Source organism: Phascolarctos cinereus, unplaced genomic scaffold (genome assembly GCF_003287225.1).
Source record: "Phascolarctos cinereus isolate Bilbo 61053 unplaced genomic scaffold, phaCin_HiC Scaffold_1;HRSCAF=81, whole genome shotgun sequence".
Classification (NCBI taxonomy): domain Eukaryota; kingdom Metazoa; phylum Chordata; class Mammalia; order Diprotodontia; family Phascolarctidae; genus Phascolarctos; species Phascolarctos cinereus.
The window spans coordinates 7149972-7167996 of record NW_027555514.1 but is presented as its reverse complement, the minus strand read 5'-3'; the positions used below and the strand labels follow the sequence as shown (position 1 = coordinate 7167996).

General features: G+C 42.2%; 1 protein-coding gene across 4 annotated transcripts in view; it reads left to right on the top strand.

The window, feature by feature from the left end:
• DGKB (diacylglycerol kinase beta) overlaps positions 1 to 18025 on the top strand; it is a 667225-nt gene that overhangs the window by 290686 nt on the left and 358514 nt on the right. For all 4 annotated transcript variants that reach the window (XM_021000103.2, XM_021000102.2, XM_021000101.2 and 1 more), the window contains 3 exons: positions 3054 to 3127; positions 9834 to 9908; positions 17337 to 17422. In XM_021000103.2, the coding sequence (XP_020855762.1) occupies positions 3054 to 3127; positions 9834 to 9908; positions 17337 to 17422 (235 nt within the window). The remainder of the gene's footprint in view (positions 1 to 3053; positions 3128 to 9833; positions 9909 to 17336; positions 17423 to 18025) is intronic.

Below are 18025 nucleotides of genomic sequence, written 5' to 3'. Positions count from 1 at the left end.
ATTGAATAATACATTCTGAGTTAGAAAGGGTCTTAACAATGAGCTACTTGTCTCTCTCATGAATTCTTTCTATTATCACCTCAACAAGTGTGCAACTTGCCCATGATTAAATGCCCCACCCCAACCCCCAGTGACAGGAGAACTGACATCTGGATGTTACGTCCCTTTTCATATCCAGACAGATGGAAAATTCTCGTTTACATTGAGCTGGGCTGTGCAGCAGGACTAGCTCCTCTGGTGTGAGGGCTGCTCATCTACCTTTGGTGTCTACCTGGCACTCACACACAATGGCCACACCCTGCTCAAACCATCTTGGCAGATGGGCTAAACCAGGGTGAGGATAACCAACAGACTTCAAACCTGATGTCAGGTTAGGGGTTGTCAGCACCAAGCATGTGAAGGCATCCGCTGTGGAATGGGCAGATGAGAGCAGCTTCTTCCAGTGGCCCTGAAGGCAGCTGAGGCAGGCACTGTGGAGTGCTGAAAGCTTGGTTAGCCATTGAAAATGGCACAGCTCATCTACTGCACCCCCAGCCATCACCAGTCATCTTTACTTTTGTCTTGCCACTGGACTTGGAGGACTCTGGAACAGAAAGTGAGACAGACAACTTTGTGCAGTTCTGCCTCACTTAAAGTCAAGGTAGCTCTCCGTGATGTCATTAGTCCTTTTTGGAAATGAAGGACAAACCACAGCTTTGAGGTAAAACCTTCCTCCTTGTGACTTTGGCCCATTGGATCCTGCGATAGGTGTGCCTGAGGGGCAGCCTGGCAGAGAGAACAGGGAGTCAGGAGATGCCGGTTATGTGATCAAGGACTTCTCCCAGCCTGGAGGTGAGAGTAGAACATGTGTATCTCCCTGCCAGGGTGGTGTGAAGCACCCTTCATTGATATAAGGTGGATAAAACACTTGGGCAACTGTTTAGCGCTACAGAAGTGAGAAGCTAGTCTGACGGCATAGAACAAGTCTAATCTGCCATCCACAGGACAGGAAGGACAGCTAGCATGCTCTCTTAAGTCTCTTCCTCCTGTGAATTCAACATCTGTATCTTTTAAAAGACCTCCATAGGAAAATATTTCAAATGTCCTCTCTATCCCCTCATCCTCTGTGGGACTAGTTCCATTTTCACAAAATACTAGAATGTCCAGACCCTAAGAACCAGAAGGGACCTCAGTGTCCATGTCATCTACCCCACACCCCTGATTAGCTTCTCTACAACCTGCATGGCAAGACCCATCCTGGACGACTTGCAGTGACTGCCGGGATTCAAGTACAAAGTTTCCTTGTGACGTTTCAGAATCTCTCTCTCTCCCCCTTCTTCCCTTCCCGGTCTTCCCACACTCCCCTCCGCTCCATGCAGTCTGACTGACCCACTTGCTGCTTTTCCACAGAGATTTCCATCTGTCATGTCCATACCTCTGCAGAGACATACCCTACACCTAGAATACACTCCTTCCTAACCACCAGCTCTTGAAATCCTTGGCTTCTTTCAATGTTCAGCTCAGACTTCACCTTGGGCAGGAGGTTTTCCTGGCCCCGCCCCCTACCTCCCCCCTCCATTTGAGCCTTTCCATCAACTAGGTTACCTTTCTCTTGCCCGATCAATCAGCTTCTGCTGTGTGACAGACACTGTACTAGGCACTGAGAATGAGGGTAGAAAGAAGGAAAGTATTCATCGCTGTATATAAATATCGATTTCCTTGTTGTGTTCCCCATTAGAACGTAAGCTCCTTGAGGACAGCCACAGTGTTTTTGCCTTTGTTTGCATCTTCAGTGTTTACACTTGATTAACGATCAGCCACTTAAACCCTTCAGTTGCTCTATAGAAGACACTGGATACTGACTAAAGATCATGATGTATTCTGGATAATTGACAAGGTGTAGCGAGTGCCTGGTTGTCCATTTTCTTTTTTTTTTTTCTTTCTGTAATCCATATCCCACTGTCCTGGGTGCAGTCAACAAACAACAGCAGATGTTCCAGACTGTACCTTGGGTTGCATTTTAAAATGAAATCTTTTAACAAGTTACCTTAGAGCAGACAAATTGGGAAGAGTTTCCTGGACATAAAATAGATGCTTGTGAATGATGGGATGAAATGGTGGAGGGATAAGAGTGAGTCCCAGAGGGAATCAGAAGTAGAATCATGGAGAGCTCTTGTGGTGAGGCAAAACCAAGGAAATTCAGGCGAGTGATGAAGAGAACTCAGAGCCCTGTCAAGAGGGAGGTGAGAAGAGAAAACACTAACTGAGAAGAAGGATGTTGAGAAGGAGGGTGAGGAGCAGGGGTCAGAACTCACAGAAAGTTTTCTTTCTTCAAACTCATGGGCAAAATCAGCATTTGGGGATATATGTAGAGGAACCCTAACTGGCTGACCAAGCCTGGCCAGCCCTTGATCAAGTTTGGTTTCCGAGCCCTTGAACGTTCACTGTGATGCCTCTTCCTCATTTGGTGTCCATAACAGGGACACCATTTTGGGAGCCCGACCCAGCCCACTATTCTGTCCCATTTTTGACACTCCCTCCTTCCTATTATCATGTACTAGTCCTATATCTCCTTCCATGAAGACTTGGCCAAGACCATCTAGTGAATTTAGAATCATAAGATTCTAGATTTAGATCTGGAAGGGTCCTTAGAGGTCATGCCCTAATTTTATAGAAGAGGAAACTGAGAGACAGAGACAGGAAGTGAATCTTCTAACTCCAAATCTGGTGTTCTTTCTGCCTCTCCACAATGACCACCAGTGATGACAGTTTGGCATCAGAGCTTTAGAGCTGGAAGCAACTTCAGGGGTCCCCTAATTCAAACCCAGTATTTTATGGAAAGCAGAGGTGGAGCAAGGTCAAGTGGCCTGCCCAGGGTCACAAAGGGCATCAGTAGCAGAGTGACCCCACATCTTAATCGACCAGCTCATTCTCTCTCGTTTTTCCAGCCATGGTTATTCATTTTGTTCATTCTCTCCAGCCCTGTACCTCATGTTTATTTGTCATTGTTCATTTGTTCATCCTTTACCAGACCAGACCACAAGAACTAATGACCTTGTCTGTTATTTCCCTAGATTACTCCAATTCCTGGCACTCACCCACTGTTGGTTTTTGTCAACCCCAAGAGTGGTGGGAAGCAAGGAGAAAGGTTTGTGTTCTTGGTCCTACTTTTTCTGTGTGTCAGATATGTGTAGAAGCATTGAACAGTATATAATAATGAGACACAGCATAACTGGAATGAATGATTTATAATTGAATATCCCAAGAGTCAGTGTGGTATAATGGTTAAAGACCTAGCCAGGAGGATGTGAGCTCAAATTCTGTTCCTGACACTGCCTGATTGTGTGACCCTGAGTAAGTCACTTAACTTCTCAGTGGCCAAGGCACCTCTAGATCTGAGTTATGAGAAGATGACAGCTTATGTTGACAGAGGGGTGTTCTCTCGCAGAAGTTCCCTGTACTAATGAAATTGCATGCCTAGATCCTCTCCCTAAATTATTGTCCAAGTTGTGATTAACTCATGGAGAAATCTATGGGAGAAGTTGTGGTCTGGTTTCTCCTCCATTTTTTGTTGATATTTTATATCTGGAGATATTTTAATATAGTAATGGGGATTTTTATGAACTTTTTTATTGCCTTAGTTCAGGATTCGGTATTTTATTTCATGCTATTAAAATTATCCACAAATCATTCATTTTTTGTTTCCTGTGATCCATGACCACAGAGGCTAGGATCATAATTATGTCACTATGATTCTTCCAGTATTAGGCCTAGCAGAGGGATTGTGTATTTAAGTCTATAGAGAGAGAACATCAATGCACATTTATGTAAAAAAAAATGACATAAGGTCACCAGAGTGTTTAAGAGGAGAGTTGGCCTTAGAGGATGTATATCATAGCTGTTGGCAGAGCTGTAACTATGGTGAACCTCGTGGGGCTTTGCCCTAGGGTGCTAAATCCCAGAGGGCATCCTTCTCCACAGCCAGCCCCACCTGTTCTCTGCCTTCTCTGCCTCCATCATTCACCAAAGAACCCAGCCCCTTCCCTTCCCTGGTCTGCAGCCCCCAAGGTTCTGTCAAAATGGCACCTCTCCTTCTGTCTGACTGCCCTAAAAATGTGGTCATGTCCCCCCTACATCCTACTAGGGCTTGAGGAGTTGGAGCATCATCAGTCCTTGGCTATTTGAAAGGCCCTAGAGCTGGAGGAATCTTTCCAGCAAATATTCTTGGAGAAAAGAATGACTCCTTGTCCCCATCCCTGCCAGGGCTTCATTCACTTTAGTTAAACAACTATTAGGAATAAAATTAAGGGATGTATACACACACATACAGGCATATGCACCTATGTAGGCATACAAGTATTTATGTATATGTGTAGTTGGGCAAATGCATATATGTATATGTGTGTGCAAATGTATGTGCACATAGGGACTGGACCTCTGATTACACTGATGTAGGGAACTCCCTCTACCAAAGCAGACAGCAGACCGTCTGTAACTTATGACCTTAGAGAGTTGTCAAAGGGCACTGAGTTATTTAGGGACTTGCCCAGGGCTGGCCCCAGGAAGGAGGGGCCAGAGGCAGGATTTGAACCCAGGGTTTCCTGAACCTCTATCCATCATACATGTGTGTGCATGTATGCATGCACGTGTTCTACTGGTTTGGAAATAGCATCATATAAAATGATATTGCCTTTTTATGTAGGCTCTCCTTCCTCTCTCTTCTCTCCATTCTCTGTCTCTCCTCTCTCTGTCTCTCTCTCTCTGTGTCTCTGTCTCTTTCTCCATCTCTCTCTTTTTTCTCTCTCTCTGATTCTATTGCTTTCTCTAAAGACTACATATCTGTATAGTAAAACTTAGATGTGTATTTATGTATGTAAGTCTATTGAGCATGTATCCATATAGACATGTATGTTCATATCTCCAATCCAGTCCAATCCATTCAACTTGTATTGGGCACCTGTCACATGCCAGGCACTGTGCTGAGTGCTAAGAATACACTTAATAAAGTGATAGACCATCCTTGCCCTCCAGGAGCTCACACTCTGATGGGAGTGGGGAGGGACAAGAGGACACCAGAGGATTCCCTTCATGAGGCAATCTTGTTCCCTGGAGCTGAAACCAAGCAGAGTAGCAGATGCCAAGTGAGGGGAGCCCCAAATACAGTTTCTACCCTCTGTAAAAGAAAGCATTGGGAGGAGTTTGAAATGCCACCTTCCAGCCCTCCAATCGGAGCAGAGAGGAGGCTGAAGGAGGTGGGTGATATCAGACAAGGCTTGAGTCAGCAGAGAGGTGAGGAGATTAGAGGTGATGGGGCTTAACCTGGGAGAGGCAACTTGTTTTGTGGAGTTGAAACCAGACAGCAGCAGATGGAGACAGATAAATAAAATGATAGATATACATATACACACAAATACACACACACACGGATAGATAGATAGATAGATAGATAGATAGATAGATAGATAGATAGATAGATAGATATAGATATAGATATCTCAGCAAACCTTCATGCCAGAGGTGCCAGTCCTCCCTGAACACCCCACTCACCCCTTTGCAGGGCTGCTCATCAACCTTAGGTGTCCACCTGTCGCCCAACTCTCGCCTGAAGCTCCAAGAAGCTATAGCATTGATAGCAGCAACACCTGCTAAAGCCAGTTCAGTATGTGGCTAAAACAAGTTGAGGGTGACCAGCGGACCTGAAACCTGAGTTAGGAGGGTGTCTACCCCAAGTATGGGAAGACTTCTCTGGTGGAGCGGGCAGACAGAACAGTTTGTTCCAATGGCCATGAAGGGGCCTGAAGCAGACTCCATGAAGCACTACAGCTTGGTCAGACATGGAAGACGCGAAGGGCATGCACTGTATCCTGGGCCATCACCAGTGGTCTTGACTTTTGTCTTTTCACTGAACTTTGATGACTGGATGAGAGAGTGAGGCTAACAGCTTTGTGTAACTCTGCCTCACTTAAATCGATTTCGTGCCCAAGTAAAGACATCACCCTGTGATGTGATCTTTGAAAACAAAGGATAAACAACAGGTAGATATTTATCCTATCTATATCTATATAGCCTATATAACACACACACACACACATATGTGTATATATATAATATATATATATAATGCACTAGAAATACATAGATACACATAAAATATTATATAAATACCTATATATAAAAGGAGAAAATACAGTTACACATGTACATACATATACATATATACAGTAGGTCTTTAGTGGTCAAGATCTTTTTTCCCCATTGAAAACTGCTTTTCTTCATTTTGGAATTTCATAGAGGTTAATTTAGGTTCAGGTAGTTTTTAACAGTAAATGAATGGCAATAATTTTGTGGAATAAATGTTTTTTTGTATATTTTTCCCCTAGATTTTCAACAGCATTCAGTGAAATGCCTCCTCTTCCTCCTTCCACACTAGTTTGGAAGACTGGAGATTTAATTTCCACATACATTTTCATCACCTAGCCATCAGGGACTCTTAAGACTGTTTCTGCATAGAACCATTTGTTGGTTACCAATTAGAGCAGAGCCACATACTCTGTCCTCTGAATTTTTCTAGTAAAAACTCAACTCCAGCCCTGCATATTTGCCACTTCGTCTTCCCTTATGCCCCTCTTTCTTTCTGTCTCTCTTCTTCTCCCTCTGTGTTCTGATACTGAAAACATGGCCCAAGGAGGGGTCTGGCTATACTTCCTGCTTCTACAGCCTTGAGCTTTCTAGTGGTCTTGGCTTCACTTTCTTCTGCCTCATTTTCTTTGAGAAAGAGGCAAATGACTCTCAGGACCCACTTCAAAAAGTTCTTGTGAGAAAAGCCTGTGGTGGGGCCTAAATTGCTGTAGAAACATGAGTGACCTTGTTCTGGCTTTCTTCTACTTTCCCCTCTGTCCCCTCAAAATATAGAATTGGGCCTTGAGTCTTGTCTGAGCATGTCAGGATAAGTCCTGGGAATGCTAGCTGTTATGATGATGATGATGATGATGATGACTATGATGACAGTGGTGATCATTATTATTAATTAGCGAGCTAGCTAAGAGGTTTCCTGATCCCTGGACAAATCACCTATACTTCTCTATTTGTTTCGTAGCTTGGACATTCTGTAATTTTTATTGGTGGTTGTCTTCCCTTCTGGAGGGTCTTTGAGCTTGCCTACTTTTGAGTGAAATAGGACTAAGACTGCATTGGTATGGTGATGTACTCAGACACTCTTTTTTGGTGTGATAGGGAGGTGAAAAAAGCTATCAGGACGCTCCAGCCTGTGAGGAGAGGAGCTCACGAGAGGGTTCCATTCCTTCCCGCTGTCTAAATCCACCCAGTTTTCTTAACATCTCTCCTTTTTTGCCCACAGAGATAATGTGAAAGACTTTGTCAAAGTCTGAAAGAACTGGGTGCTGAGCAATAACATTAATGTGTTTAGAAATACCTGAGGATGGTGAAGGCAGATTGTGGAAGCAGTGGAGAGTGTTCCAACAATCCTTTGTGTTCAGTGGTCCATAGAGTACCATTATCTCGTTTAGCCACAAACATACCCATAAAGGTTCTGCCAAACGCCAAACATGCCCCAATCTTTTTTTTTGTTGTTGTTATTATAATAATTCTTTTTCTTTCATTTATTTCAATGGAGTTCACCTAGACCTCATTCAAAGACATTACCTTTGACTGTTATCATTTTGTATTTAATGTTCTGCCAGGTTGAGAAAATGACTGCTTTGGTAGTTGCATAAAATAATTGGGATGTAAGTGCCTACCCTTTAGACGCACTGAAAGCATGTTTAGAACAGATTCCAGCAGTAGCTAGGATGATGATGATGAGGAAGGAGAAGGAGGATATGACCTTCATCCTGTCCCTGTGATGTTTCCACTTTCTCAGCTTGGGCTCCTTCTCTTGAAAGTGTTTCCTTCCGTCTGGTTTTGAGATAATGAATGTTGGGATGTTGTTCTCTCTTAAAATATTGTTGTTGTTGTTTTTTAATTTTATACACTGATATTATGTCAAGGCAAACACGGACAAGAAAGCTTGGCTTATGATAATCGCATGATTCTAAAATAGCTTATCGAATGTTGTTAATCATATCAATATGCATGTACAATTAAGCACGTATATCCCTCTTGATTTTTATCAATCCACCTACTACCAGCTTTAATGATAGATGTACCAGGTGAAGTGACAAGAAGAGCTAAGTTATTAGTTTTATTGTTCCTGTTGCTATTTATCCCCACAATGCACCTTCCCCACACTTGTTTTCAAAAGTAGAAAGTCCAAGCTTCTTTGTCATGATTGTGGTCAGTCTGGCTTTTAGCATGGAATTGGAGTATTGGAAGCATTGTCTCTCCTGTTACCTGAAATACAGTTTCACATGTAGGGAAACAAGGACTTCTTCCTATCAGGCAAAATCCTCATAGATGTGCAAATGAATGCCTAGAGATGTCATAAGAGACAGGGTCACCTAATGGGCATGGGTTCAAATCCTTCTTCTCACACTTGGCAACCATTTGCTATGACTTTTCTCCTGACTCATCAGTGATTATGGGATCCATGTTAGTGCAGGGAGTGTCTGACATGGGAGCATTAGCACGAATGCAATCCTAAATCCTTCATAAGATGATAGATTGAAAGCAGAGAGACCTTAGAGGCCACTAAGTCCACCTCCTTTTTTTTCAGATGAGTAAAATGAGGCACTGAGGGATAAAATCATTTGCCCAAGGTCACACAGGGAATACGTGGAAGTAATAGGATATGAATCCATATATGCAGTTATTTATGGAAGTGTGGTCTACTCCAAACATAGCAAAGCAGCTGATTAGTAAATATGGAGATTTTATCATGGGGAGATCAAGTGACAACCTTATTTCTTATTCATAAAATCTGTTGTGTTCCTTATTTTGTCCCATTTCTTGTTAATATCCAGGAATAGCATGAATCACGTTTGGTGCTTGAGTTATCAATTCATCAGATCTATCAGTAAAGCTCAAGAATATCTGAGATGGAAATATATTCCTACCCATCATTCCTGGTATATGGTTTAAAAATAGAATTCATCCATTCCCTTTATGATATTTTTATCACATTAAGTACACTGTCAAGTACATTTACAAATGCATGTGTGCCCACCTGTCAGCCATCTTCCTCAAGACCTGGAGGAAGGTGGAGATGGTGACAGGACAACCTGAGCCTTGGATTTTGCTCAAAGATGGACTGTTGTCTGAAAAGGAGTTGTTGAATTAGTCCCACGGTTCTCAGAGCCAAGTGTTAGAGATCGCTGTCTTTGTCAAGAATGGAGATCTGGGGAAAACACATGTTTACAAACACATACATGAAATGGGAGCAGAATCGTGACAGCATCCATTTGGGTGGAGGCTAGTGCCTTCTCCCTGTGTGTTAGGTTGGCAAGGTGCCCCTAAGTTTCAGTCATTGCCAGGATTTATTTAGATAAAGTATTTAAACAACTAGGGCAAAAACATTTATTCTGTCTTCAAAACGAGCTGGCATTAAGATATTTTTATGGAGGGGAAGTATTTCCAGTTGTATTTTAAGAATATCAGTGTAATTGTCTCTGAATGGAGAGCCTTTGGTGCTCTTTATTGGGAGAAGGGGCTCTCTGATTGCCTTGTGGCTCAGGCCCTGAGCTCCTTTGCCACACTTAGGAAGAATCTACTTTAAACTGTTCTGCTTCTGACATTTTCTTATGCCCCAATGATACAGAGTTTTAAAAGATGACTTTGAAATAATACCTAATATCATGTTAGACTTTATTGATAAAATTATCTCTTTAAAAATGATAGCATTGTTCATATCACTAAATAACTGTTTTTTTTTTCCCCTCTTATTTCCTCCCACCTCCCAGAATCTACAGAAAACTTCAGTATCTCTTAAACCCTCGCCAGGTTTATAGCCTTGCTACACACGGACCCATGCCAGGGTAAGTCTGAGCCTCATGTGATCATCATTCATTCATTTAATATTCCCTAATTAAATAAGCAGGCTGATATACCTAGAAATAATGTGATCTGAATGCATCAGCTAGACCACTGGGGGAAAAAAGTGTAATATCAACTACCAAAAACAAATCCAAGCTTCCAAAGTGACTAATATCCTGTTTCCACTGTTTTTTCTCATCCAAATGTGTTGGAGGAAAAAAAGGGGTATAGAATCAAGGAAGGGTGAGTTCTTTGTCCAGCTGAGGAAGCTGAGAAAAGCTGGTGATGGAGCCAGCCCCTCTTCTTTCTTACATTTATAAATATAGTCCATCTGCTCGCAGATTAAGAGGAGGGTGTCTTACCAAGAACATTATCTTGTTTAGTTATAAATCTGCCCATAAAGGTCTTTTGTGATACTCACTGAGTCAAAAGGGTCTGAACTGCAAAGGATCCCAGGATCCCAGGAACGTCAAGGGAGCCGATGAGGGTGGGGGCTTTTGTCTTTAGTCATGTGCTTTAGCGTGTGAAGGAAGACTAAGGGAAATGTGGCTGGAAGGCTAGGGTAGAAGCAAAGCCTCAGACCTGCCATGACAGGCGCAAGGTCTTTAGAACTGCCATTAGGGGACCAGGGTCAAGTCTAATGTTCACTGTCTATGTAATGTTGGGCAGGTCACCTGCTACTTCTGGGTCTCAATTCCCTTTTCCTTAGATTTCATTTGGAGGCTGGCAGTTTAAGTAATCTTGGAGGAGTTTCCAAACCAAAATCCTGTGATGCTACCTCCATTCCCTTCCTGACAGGGTTATTGTGGGAAAAGATGTGTGTGTGTGTGTGTGTGTGTGTGTGTGTGTGTGTGTGTGTGTGTGTGTGTGTGTGCGCGCATGCGCATATGTGTGTGTATGTATAAACGTTAAAAAAATGCAATAGAAATGTTACTGATCAGAATGTTAGTCTCTGATGGGGTGGAACTCGGTTAGACTTGACGTTATACTGACTGTTCTCAGGACTGGTGATTCTGTGAACACTGCCCTTGTCATATAAGTCTGGATTTATTTCTTCAAACTCTTTACTCATTTCCATTGATTTTTAATTTATACCTTGAATTCCTATGCCTTACCTTCAGGTAGAATACAATAAAAAGCTAATTAGTATAACCTGGTAAGAATCTACTGCTCAAATCCACCTTTTCCATTGAGCTTCTGATGACCCCCTCTCCTTTCCATCCCAAGTGTGAGCCCCAAAGGAGGAAATTCCTGAGCATTGACCAGCTTCTAAGCTTTTTAGTGGCCCTCCTTGTCACATGCCTCATATGTTGGAGGGTCTTCCAGGCTCTGACCTCACAATGCCCTGGGCATAGGACACTGGGGACCCTAATACTCATGATTAGTGAGATTGGTTATCCCTGTTAGAGGTAGAAAGGCAAAACCTAGCTAAAAATCAGGCAAGAATAGAAGGCTGGCAAAAGGCAGGAGGGCATGATTTGTGTTGTCCTTGGTGAATCAGTCAATAAGCATTTATTAAGTTCTTACTATGTGCCAGGTACTGTGCTAAGCATGAAAGATAGAAAAAGCAAAGAACCAAAGGGAAAGGTCTGCCTTCAAGGAGCTTACAATCTAACGGGTGAGACAAAAAGCAGACCAATACATGCAAAGTTACATACAGGCTAGAGATAGGAAATACTTTTAAAAGCGGAGGCATTAGAATTAAGCAGGGTTGTGGAAGGCTTTTTGTAGAAGCTGGCATTTGAGTTAGAATGTAAAGGAAGCCAGCATGGCCAGGAGTCTAGGCAGAAGAGGGAGAGTGTTCCTGTCATGATGGCAAGCCGGAGAGAGTATCCAGAACCAAGAGGTGGGGTATAGTGTTTGTGGGACAGCCCAGAGGCCAGCGTCACTGGATCAAAAAATACACGGTGGGGAGTAGGAAAGGCAAGATGAAGCAAGGTTATGAAAGGCTTTGAACGCCAACTACAGAATAATCTGGAAGCAACAGGAAGCCACAGGAGTTTTTTTTGAGTAGGGCGATGACATAATGGATCTGGATTTTAGAAAAAATGTCTTTAATGGCTGAATGGAGGATCGATTGGAATGGGGAGAGACTTGAGACCCCAGGCCAGCCCACCAGCAGCTCATTCAATAGTCCTGGCAGGAGGTGATGAGGGTCTTTACCAGGTTGGGGGCAGTGTCAGGGGAGAGAAGGTGTGTCCTAGAGATGCTTGAAAGGTGAAATCCAAAGGCCTTAACACCATATTGGATGTAAGGGTGCAAAAGAGAGTGAGGAGCCCAAAATGACTCCTAGTTTGTCAGCTTGAGAGATGATGAGGGAGGATGATGAGTTGTAGGGGGTATGGATCCTCTTGCTGGATCTTTCGAGGTTTTTTTCCCCTTTTTTCCCTTTTCTCTGAATCATAGTTTTAATTTCTTTGAGTTTTTGCCTCTGTGTGGTAGAAGTTTTAATTTACTTAAAACAATTAAATATGGAAAAAGTGCTCTCCAATTCTAGTTCTCTTTCAGTATCAGCCATTAAAAGATCAGGATCTAATTAAGCTTCTGGTTTTCATCATTCCTAATTTTTCGGCTACAAAATGTAATCTATGTCGTTTTCTCTATAGGGCTACATCTTGAGGCGATGTTCCCTATTCCCTTTAATGATTCATGAATCTCATGTCGCCATTGTTACTCTCATAGAATTTCTTGTTTTAGTGTTGGAAACTACCTTGGAGATCATCCGTTTTAATGCTCCCATTTACACTTAAGGAAATTTAGGATCAGAGGGGACAAGATGCTTACCCACAGACAGGCAGGAAGTTAGTGACAGGTTATCTAAACATTGCTTTGGGAGCCATTAGGCAGCAATAAAAATCTGTTTATGAGAGGGGCAGGGCCTGTGACCTAGAACATACCCCAAGCAGTAAGGGTGCAACCTCCTGAGGTCTGTCACAGCTCCAGCCAAACCCCATGGAATCCTCCTCTCCTGTAAATCCAAATGTGTGCCTAGAATCTCCAGTCTGTGCTATTGGTGTGTTTGAATCTTAAAGAAACCTAAATCCCAGGCTGTTGTCAGGTATGTTAAAGAACCTTAAAAAGCAGACAGAAACTGAAATATTGGTGAGAGAGATAGACAGAGAGAGACAGAGATACAGAAACAGAGAGAGACGGAGAGACAGACAGAGAGACAGAGAGAGCGACAGAGAGAGAAACAGAGAGAAGACGAGAGAAAAGGGAAAGGGAAGGGTGAGAGAGGGGTAAGACAGAGGAGAAATAGAGTCAATGACCTAAGACACAGAATACTGAGTGACAGCCACAGAATATGGTCCTTTTAATTAGAGGAAGGCAGCTATCCTCCTTGTATGCTATTGATCACCTTCTAACCACACCCCACTATTCCCCATCATTTCACCTATCACAGTAATGCCCCGACATAGTGTTGGGTACTGCAAGGTTAGGGAGGGATGAGGGAATGCCAACAGTGTTCTTATAGCACATGCATCAGCCACTTTTGAATGATATTAGAAAACTGTCATATGATCATAACTCCATTTTTGCAAACTGAAAAAGGCTGATGCATAGTCAGGTTGATTTTTTGGCCTTCTGTGATTCAGAAAACAGTTGCATGTTCAGGTAACAGATTAATGCTCAGAAAATAAAATGATCATTTTAACCTGTTCAGCTCCTAGGCACCTACTTGCCAATTTAGTCTCAAATGCATTAAAATGCATTCCTCAAGACTAGAGGAATTTGGCACTTGACATAGCAAACAGTTCATCACAAGGTTCTCTCTTCTATAAGAAGATTTGTTTTAATTATAAATGTGCATTTATTACACACACACACACACACACACACACACACACACACACACACACACACAGCCAGCATATCAAGTTATACTGAAGTACAAAGGGCTGCCTTGGTCAGCATGGGATCCCTCCCATTCTAGTTACTCAAATAAAGTACATAGGACCATTGGTCATGAAGGAATTCGAATTCTTATGGAGAAGAGGGGAAGGTTGGGACTGGGTAGCTAATGAAGTCCCTTCCACTTTGTAGATTCTGTAATTATCTGATATTAAAGAAAGCAACGGACATTCTAATTGTTTGATTAATGTGTAATTTGGAAACTTTTTTTCAGATAATTGGCACAATACTCTCTGATGGAAAGCCATTGATAATAGCTTTAAGATACACTGGAATCACGAATGAATATTGGCACTTGATATGTCTGACATGCAGATTAGTTATCCAGCAGAAGGGTCATACATATTCTTCCCAAAGATGATTAACCTTGTCAAAAGTAAAATATTTTAAAAGTGAATTGTGCAAGATTATATGTGGATATACTATGTACGTACTATTCATGTTAATGTATAAATGACTAAATGATATGCATTATATACATAAACACGTGCACACATTTATATATACTCATACTCTGTGTGTATGTGCATAGATAGTATATGTGTGTATATACATATATGTCTATGTGTGCATATATGTATGTGTAAATGTGCACATATGCATATGTGTATGTATGTGTTTATATATGTGTGTAGACATATATGTATATGTGTGTGTATATATGTATATGTATATATATGGAGGAAGTAGAGAGAGGGTAAGAAGGAGAAAGGAATAGAAGAGGGGAAGTGGAAGGTGGGAAAGGGAAGGTATAGGTTACATAAAGTATTTTCTTGGTTGAATATATTACATGCCTAGATCTATTAACTACAAACCTAAAAATTTAACTTTAATTACTACCCCACATTCTCCACTTAATTGTGTTGTTGTTTTCAAAGATTAGCTAGGGGTGTGTGGGGGGGGTGGACTTCATAGTGGTTAGTCACTATTACATACTTACTAATTTTTCTGTCACTTTTTTCTTCTCATTTAGGATTTTATTTTCCCCCAATTACATGTAAAAACAATTTTAACATTCATTTTAAAACTTTGAATTCCAAAGTCTCTCCCTTCCTCCCTCCCCAGCTCCCACCCCCATTGAGAAGGTATATAGCTTATACATATGTGGTCATGCAAGGCATTTCCATAATAGTCATGTTATGAAAGAAAATATAGACAAAAAACCTCAAGAAAAGTAAAGAAAGTTTAAAAAAGCATGCTTCAATCTCCATTCAGACACCATCAGTTCTTTCTCTGGCGATGGACAGCATTTTTCATCATAAGTCTTTCAGAGTTGTCTTAGATTGTTTTATTGCTGAGAATAGCTGAATTCTTCACAGCTGATCGTCTCACAATACTGCTGTTACTTTGTGCGCAGTACATTTCACTTTGCGTCAGCTTGTATAAGTCTTCCCAGGTTTTTCTGAGAGCATCCTGCTCATCATTTCTCATAGTACAATAGTATTCCATCTCCATGTCACTTTTCTAATAAGTTCCCTTTACAATTGTTGCAAGATTCTTTACATATCAGGAGGTGACAGCTGTTTTTAGCTCAGTGATTAGTGGATAGGAGATCTGCCACAGAAATCCCCACCCATTTGTTGTAGGGAAGGGTTAGTTGTATAATCACTGGCTGAACTTGTGGTCCATATGTGTGGTCTGGAAAAAAAAAAGACACTGATGGTGCCTTCAAATTTAGCTGTTGCAGTGGAAGGGGTGGGGGAAACTCTTTAGAATGGCTGATTCTCTTGTCTCCAGCATGGAGACATATTTGGTCTGTTTCAGTGATTTTCTCAATTGATTTTTCTCCAGTATCTTCTCTTGAGAAAAATAAATGAAATGCAGCGGGTAGACACAGGTAGGAAATGATAATCTGCTTGCAATGAGTAGATTACAGAATAGATTACAATAGATTACAATTACAGTTTTCTCAATAATTCTGATCCATATATAACAAAGTCTAGAAATACTTTTTTTTCCTAAAAATTGAGAGCTCTTCAACAGACATAAGCAAATGTTTAGTTGGAAAAGGAAATCCCCTATTAGGCATTGAGAGTCAGGTGTCCCAAATGGGTGGGCTCAACTCTGCCCTGGGTTTTACTCACTCTTTTTTGAAGACCTAGTGGGAAGCTTGCAGCAAGTCCAGTCCATCTTCTGGGGAGGCTTCCTGGGAGGTCATGGGTAAGAATTGCACAGGGTGAGAAACTATGGATGGGTTGTAATCTGCACCAGAGGAGGGTGTGTGTACCTCAGCACTGAGTTGAAGCACTTTTAGTAAAGGCATCCATGCTAAGAAAAGGGCTTCTATAGCAGTGTGGTAGAAGATAGGAGCCAAGTCAAGTCTTCTGGGTTGAACAGCAGTCACTGTGTTGGGAAGAACACTGGTCCTCACTTTGGAAGGCCTGGGTTCCCTTTGTGGCTGAAGTGTCATAGGAGCACTAGGTGTCTGGGTGGGAAGAGAGTGAAAACAGCCTTTATTGACCCCTGCCCTTCCGAGTGTTCACCTGTGCCTCACTGCTTGAGATAGTATTGGGACCCAAGCAGGTCACGCATGAGCCGCAGGTGATAGAGAGATTTGCTCGCCCGCTGTCAAGTGGCAATGTGGTGCTTGAGAATGAGCTTCGGGTGCGCTCCAGACGTGCAGGTTCACTAGCAGTGACGTGTTGGGCAGTTTGAGCTTTGTTTACGGTAGGAACAGACTTTGTGAGTCTTCAAGTGGTTTGTAAAAGTGAGAAAGTATTGGAGGTATTAGTCAGAGGCCTCGAATCGGAGAGTTAGCATGGGCCTCCGAGGCCATCCAGTACAGTCTGGAGCAGACCAAGAGTATTGATTGTTCTGATCCCCCAAGAGGTCATCAGTCTGCTGAACAAAGACTTCCAGTGATGGAGCTCATTACCAGCCCATTCCTTTTTGCAATAGCGCTGCATTTTAGGAAGCCTCTCCTCCAAACACGCACAAACACAGCTCAAGCCTAAATTTGCCATTTAAAAACTTCCTCCCGTGGCTCTTAGTGTTGACCTTTGGGCCAAGCATCAGGCCCAATGTCGGTTCCACAAGACAGAGTTCATAGGCCTTTAACACAACTATTATGTCTTTCCCGGAACTTTTTTTCTCCAGGCTAACTGTCCCTTTTCTTCAGCTGATTCTCATGTGGCACAGATCCAAGGTCCTTCACCAGACAGCTGCTGCTGCTGCTCAGGAAGACTCACAATACTGTCCACCATCCATTCAGACAGATAATTGAGAGCTGACAGTATTAAATCACTTTTCCTTTTGGCATTTCAAATTTGACAGAAAGTATGGCAGTAACATGGATACGAAGGTGCTTTTTTTCTTGTTTTTGTTTTGTATTTAGCAATTTCCCATTTGGTTCTAGCTGGAAAAAAACAGAAAATGAACCATTATCTAAGTGATATGGATTTAAAATATTATTCAGTCTTCAAGTGGTTAAGCCTGTGTTTCATCAGATTCAGTGATAGAATTGTACAAATGAATAAAAGAATAGGAATTTTTGATTTCAAAGTGTTCCTGTTTTTCAGGTTAAATTTTTTCCGAGACGTTCCTGACTTCAGGGTCCTGGCGTGTGGTGGAGATGGAACAGTGGGCTGGATTTTGGACTGCATAGGTAATGAAGACAGAAGTAATGTATTTAAGGGAGATGGACGGGTGGTGGCAATCAGGCTGAGGGAATTGTTGGGCCTCAGCAGCTCTGGACGACCATTTTCCCATTGTAGAAGGTCTCTGATTGCTTGGTGGTAGAGAGAACATGTGCACTGAAGAAAGCCCAGATCCTTCAAGTGTTAAACTGAAGCTAATTACATTTCTCATCATTTCTTTCGAGATCATTTTCTCTTCTTTTCTTAGAGCATTCACTGTTGTTTATCCCTCCGACCCATGTATTGTCCTGTCTGGGCTTTCAGAAATTAAGTCCCTTCTTTCCATTGTGACGATCAGTCATGGAGCAGCTTCTTGCCTGACAGACCGGTGGCAGCAGCCAATGAGAGTGGTGGTGATCATCTCACAGATGTAAACCTCTCCTTACTTTAAAGGGGCATCTGTTCTGCAAGCAAACACATCGAGCAGACACCGAGTTTGACTTGTTAAAGGGGGGGGAGTGTGGACAGGAGTGTCTCCTCTCTCTCTCTAACAGGGCCTTGCACCTGTTGGGCAGCTCACCAAGGCTTCAGCCTCCACAGGAACTGAGAAAAAAAATAAGCAAATAAATAAA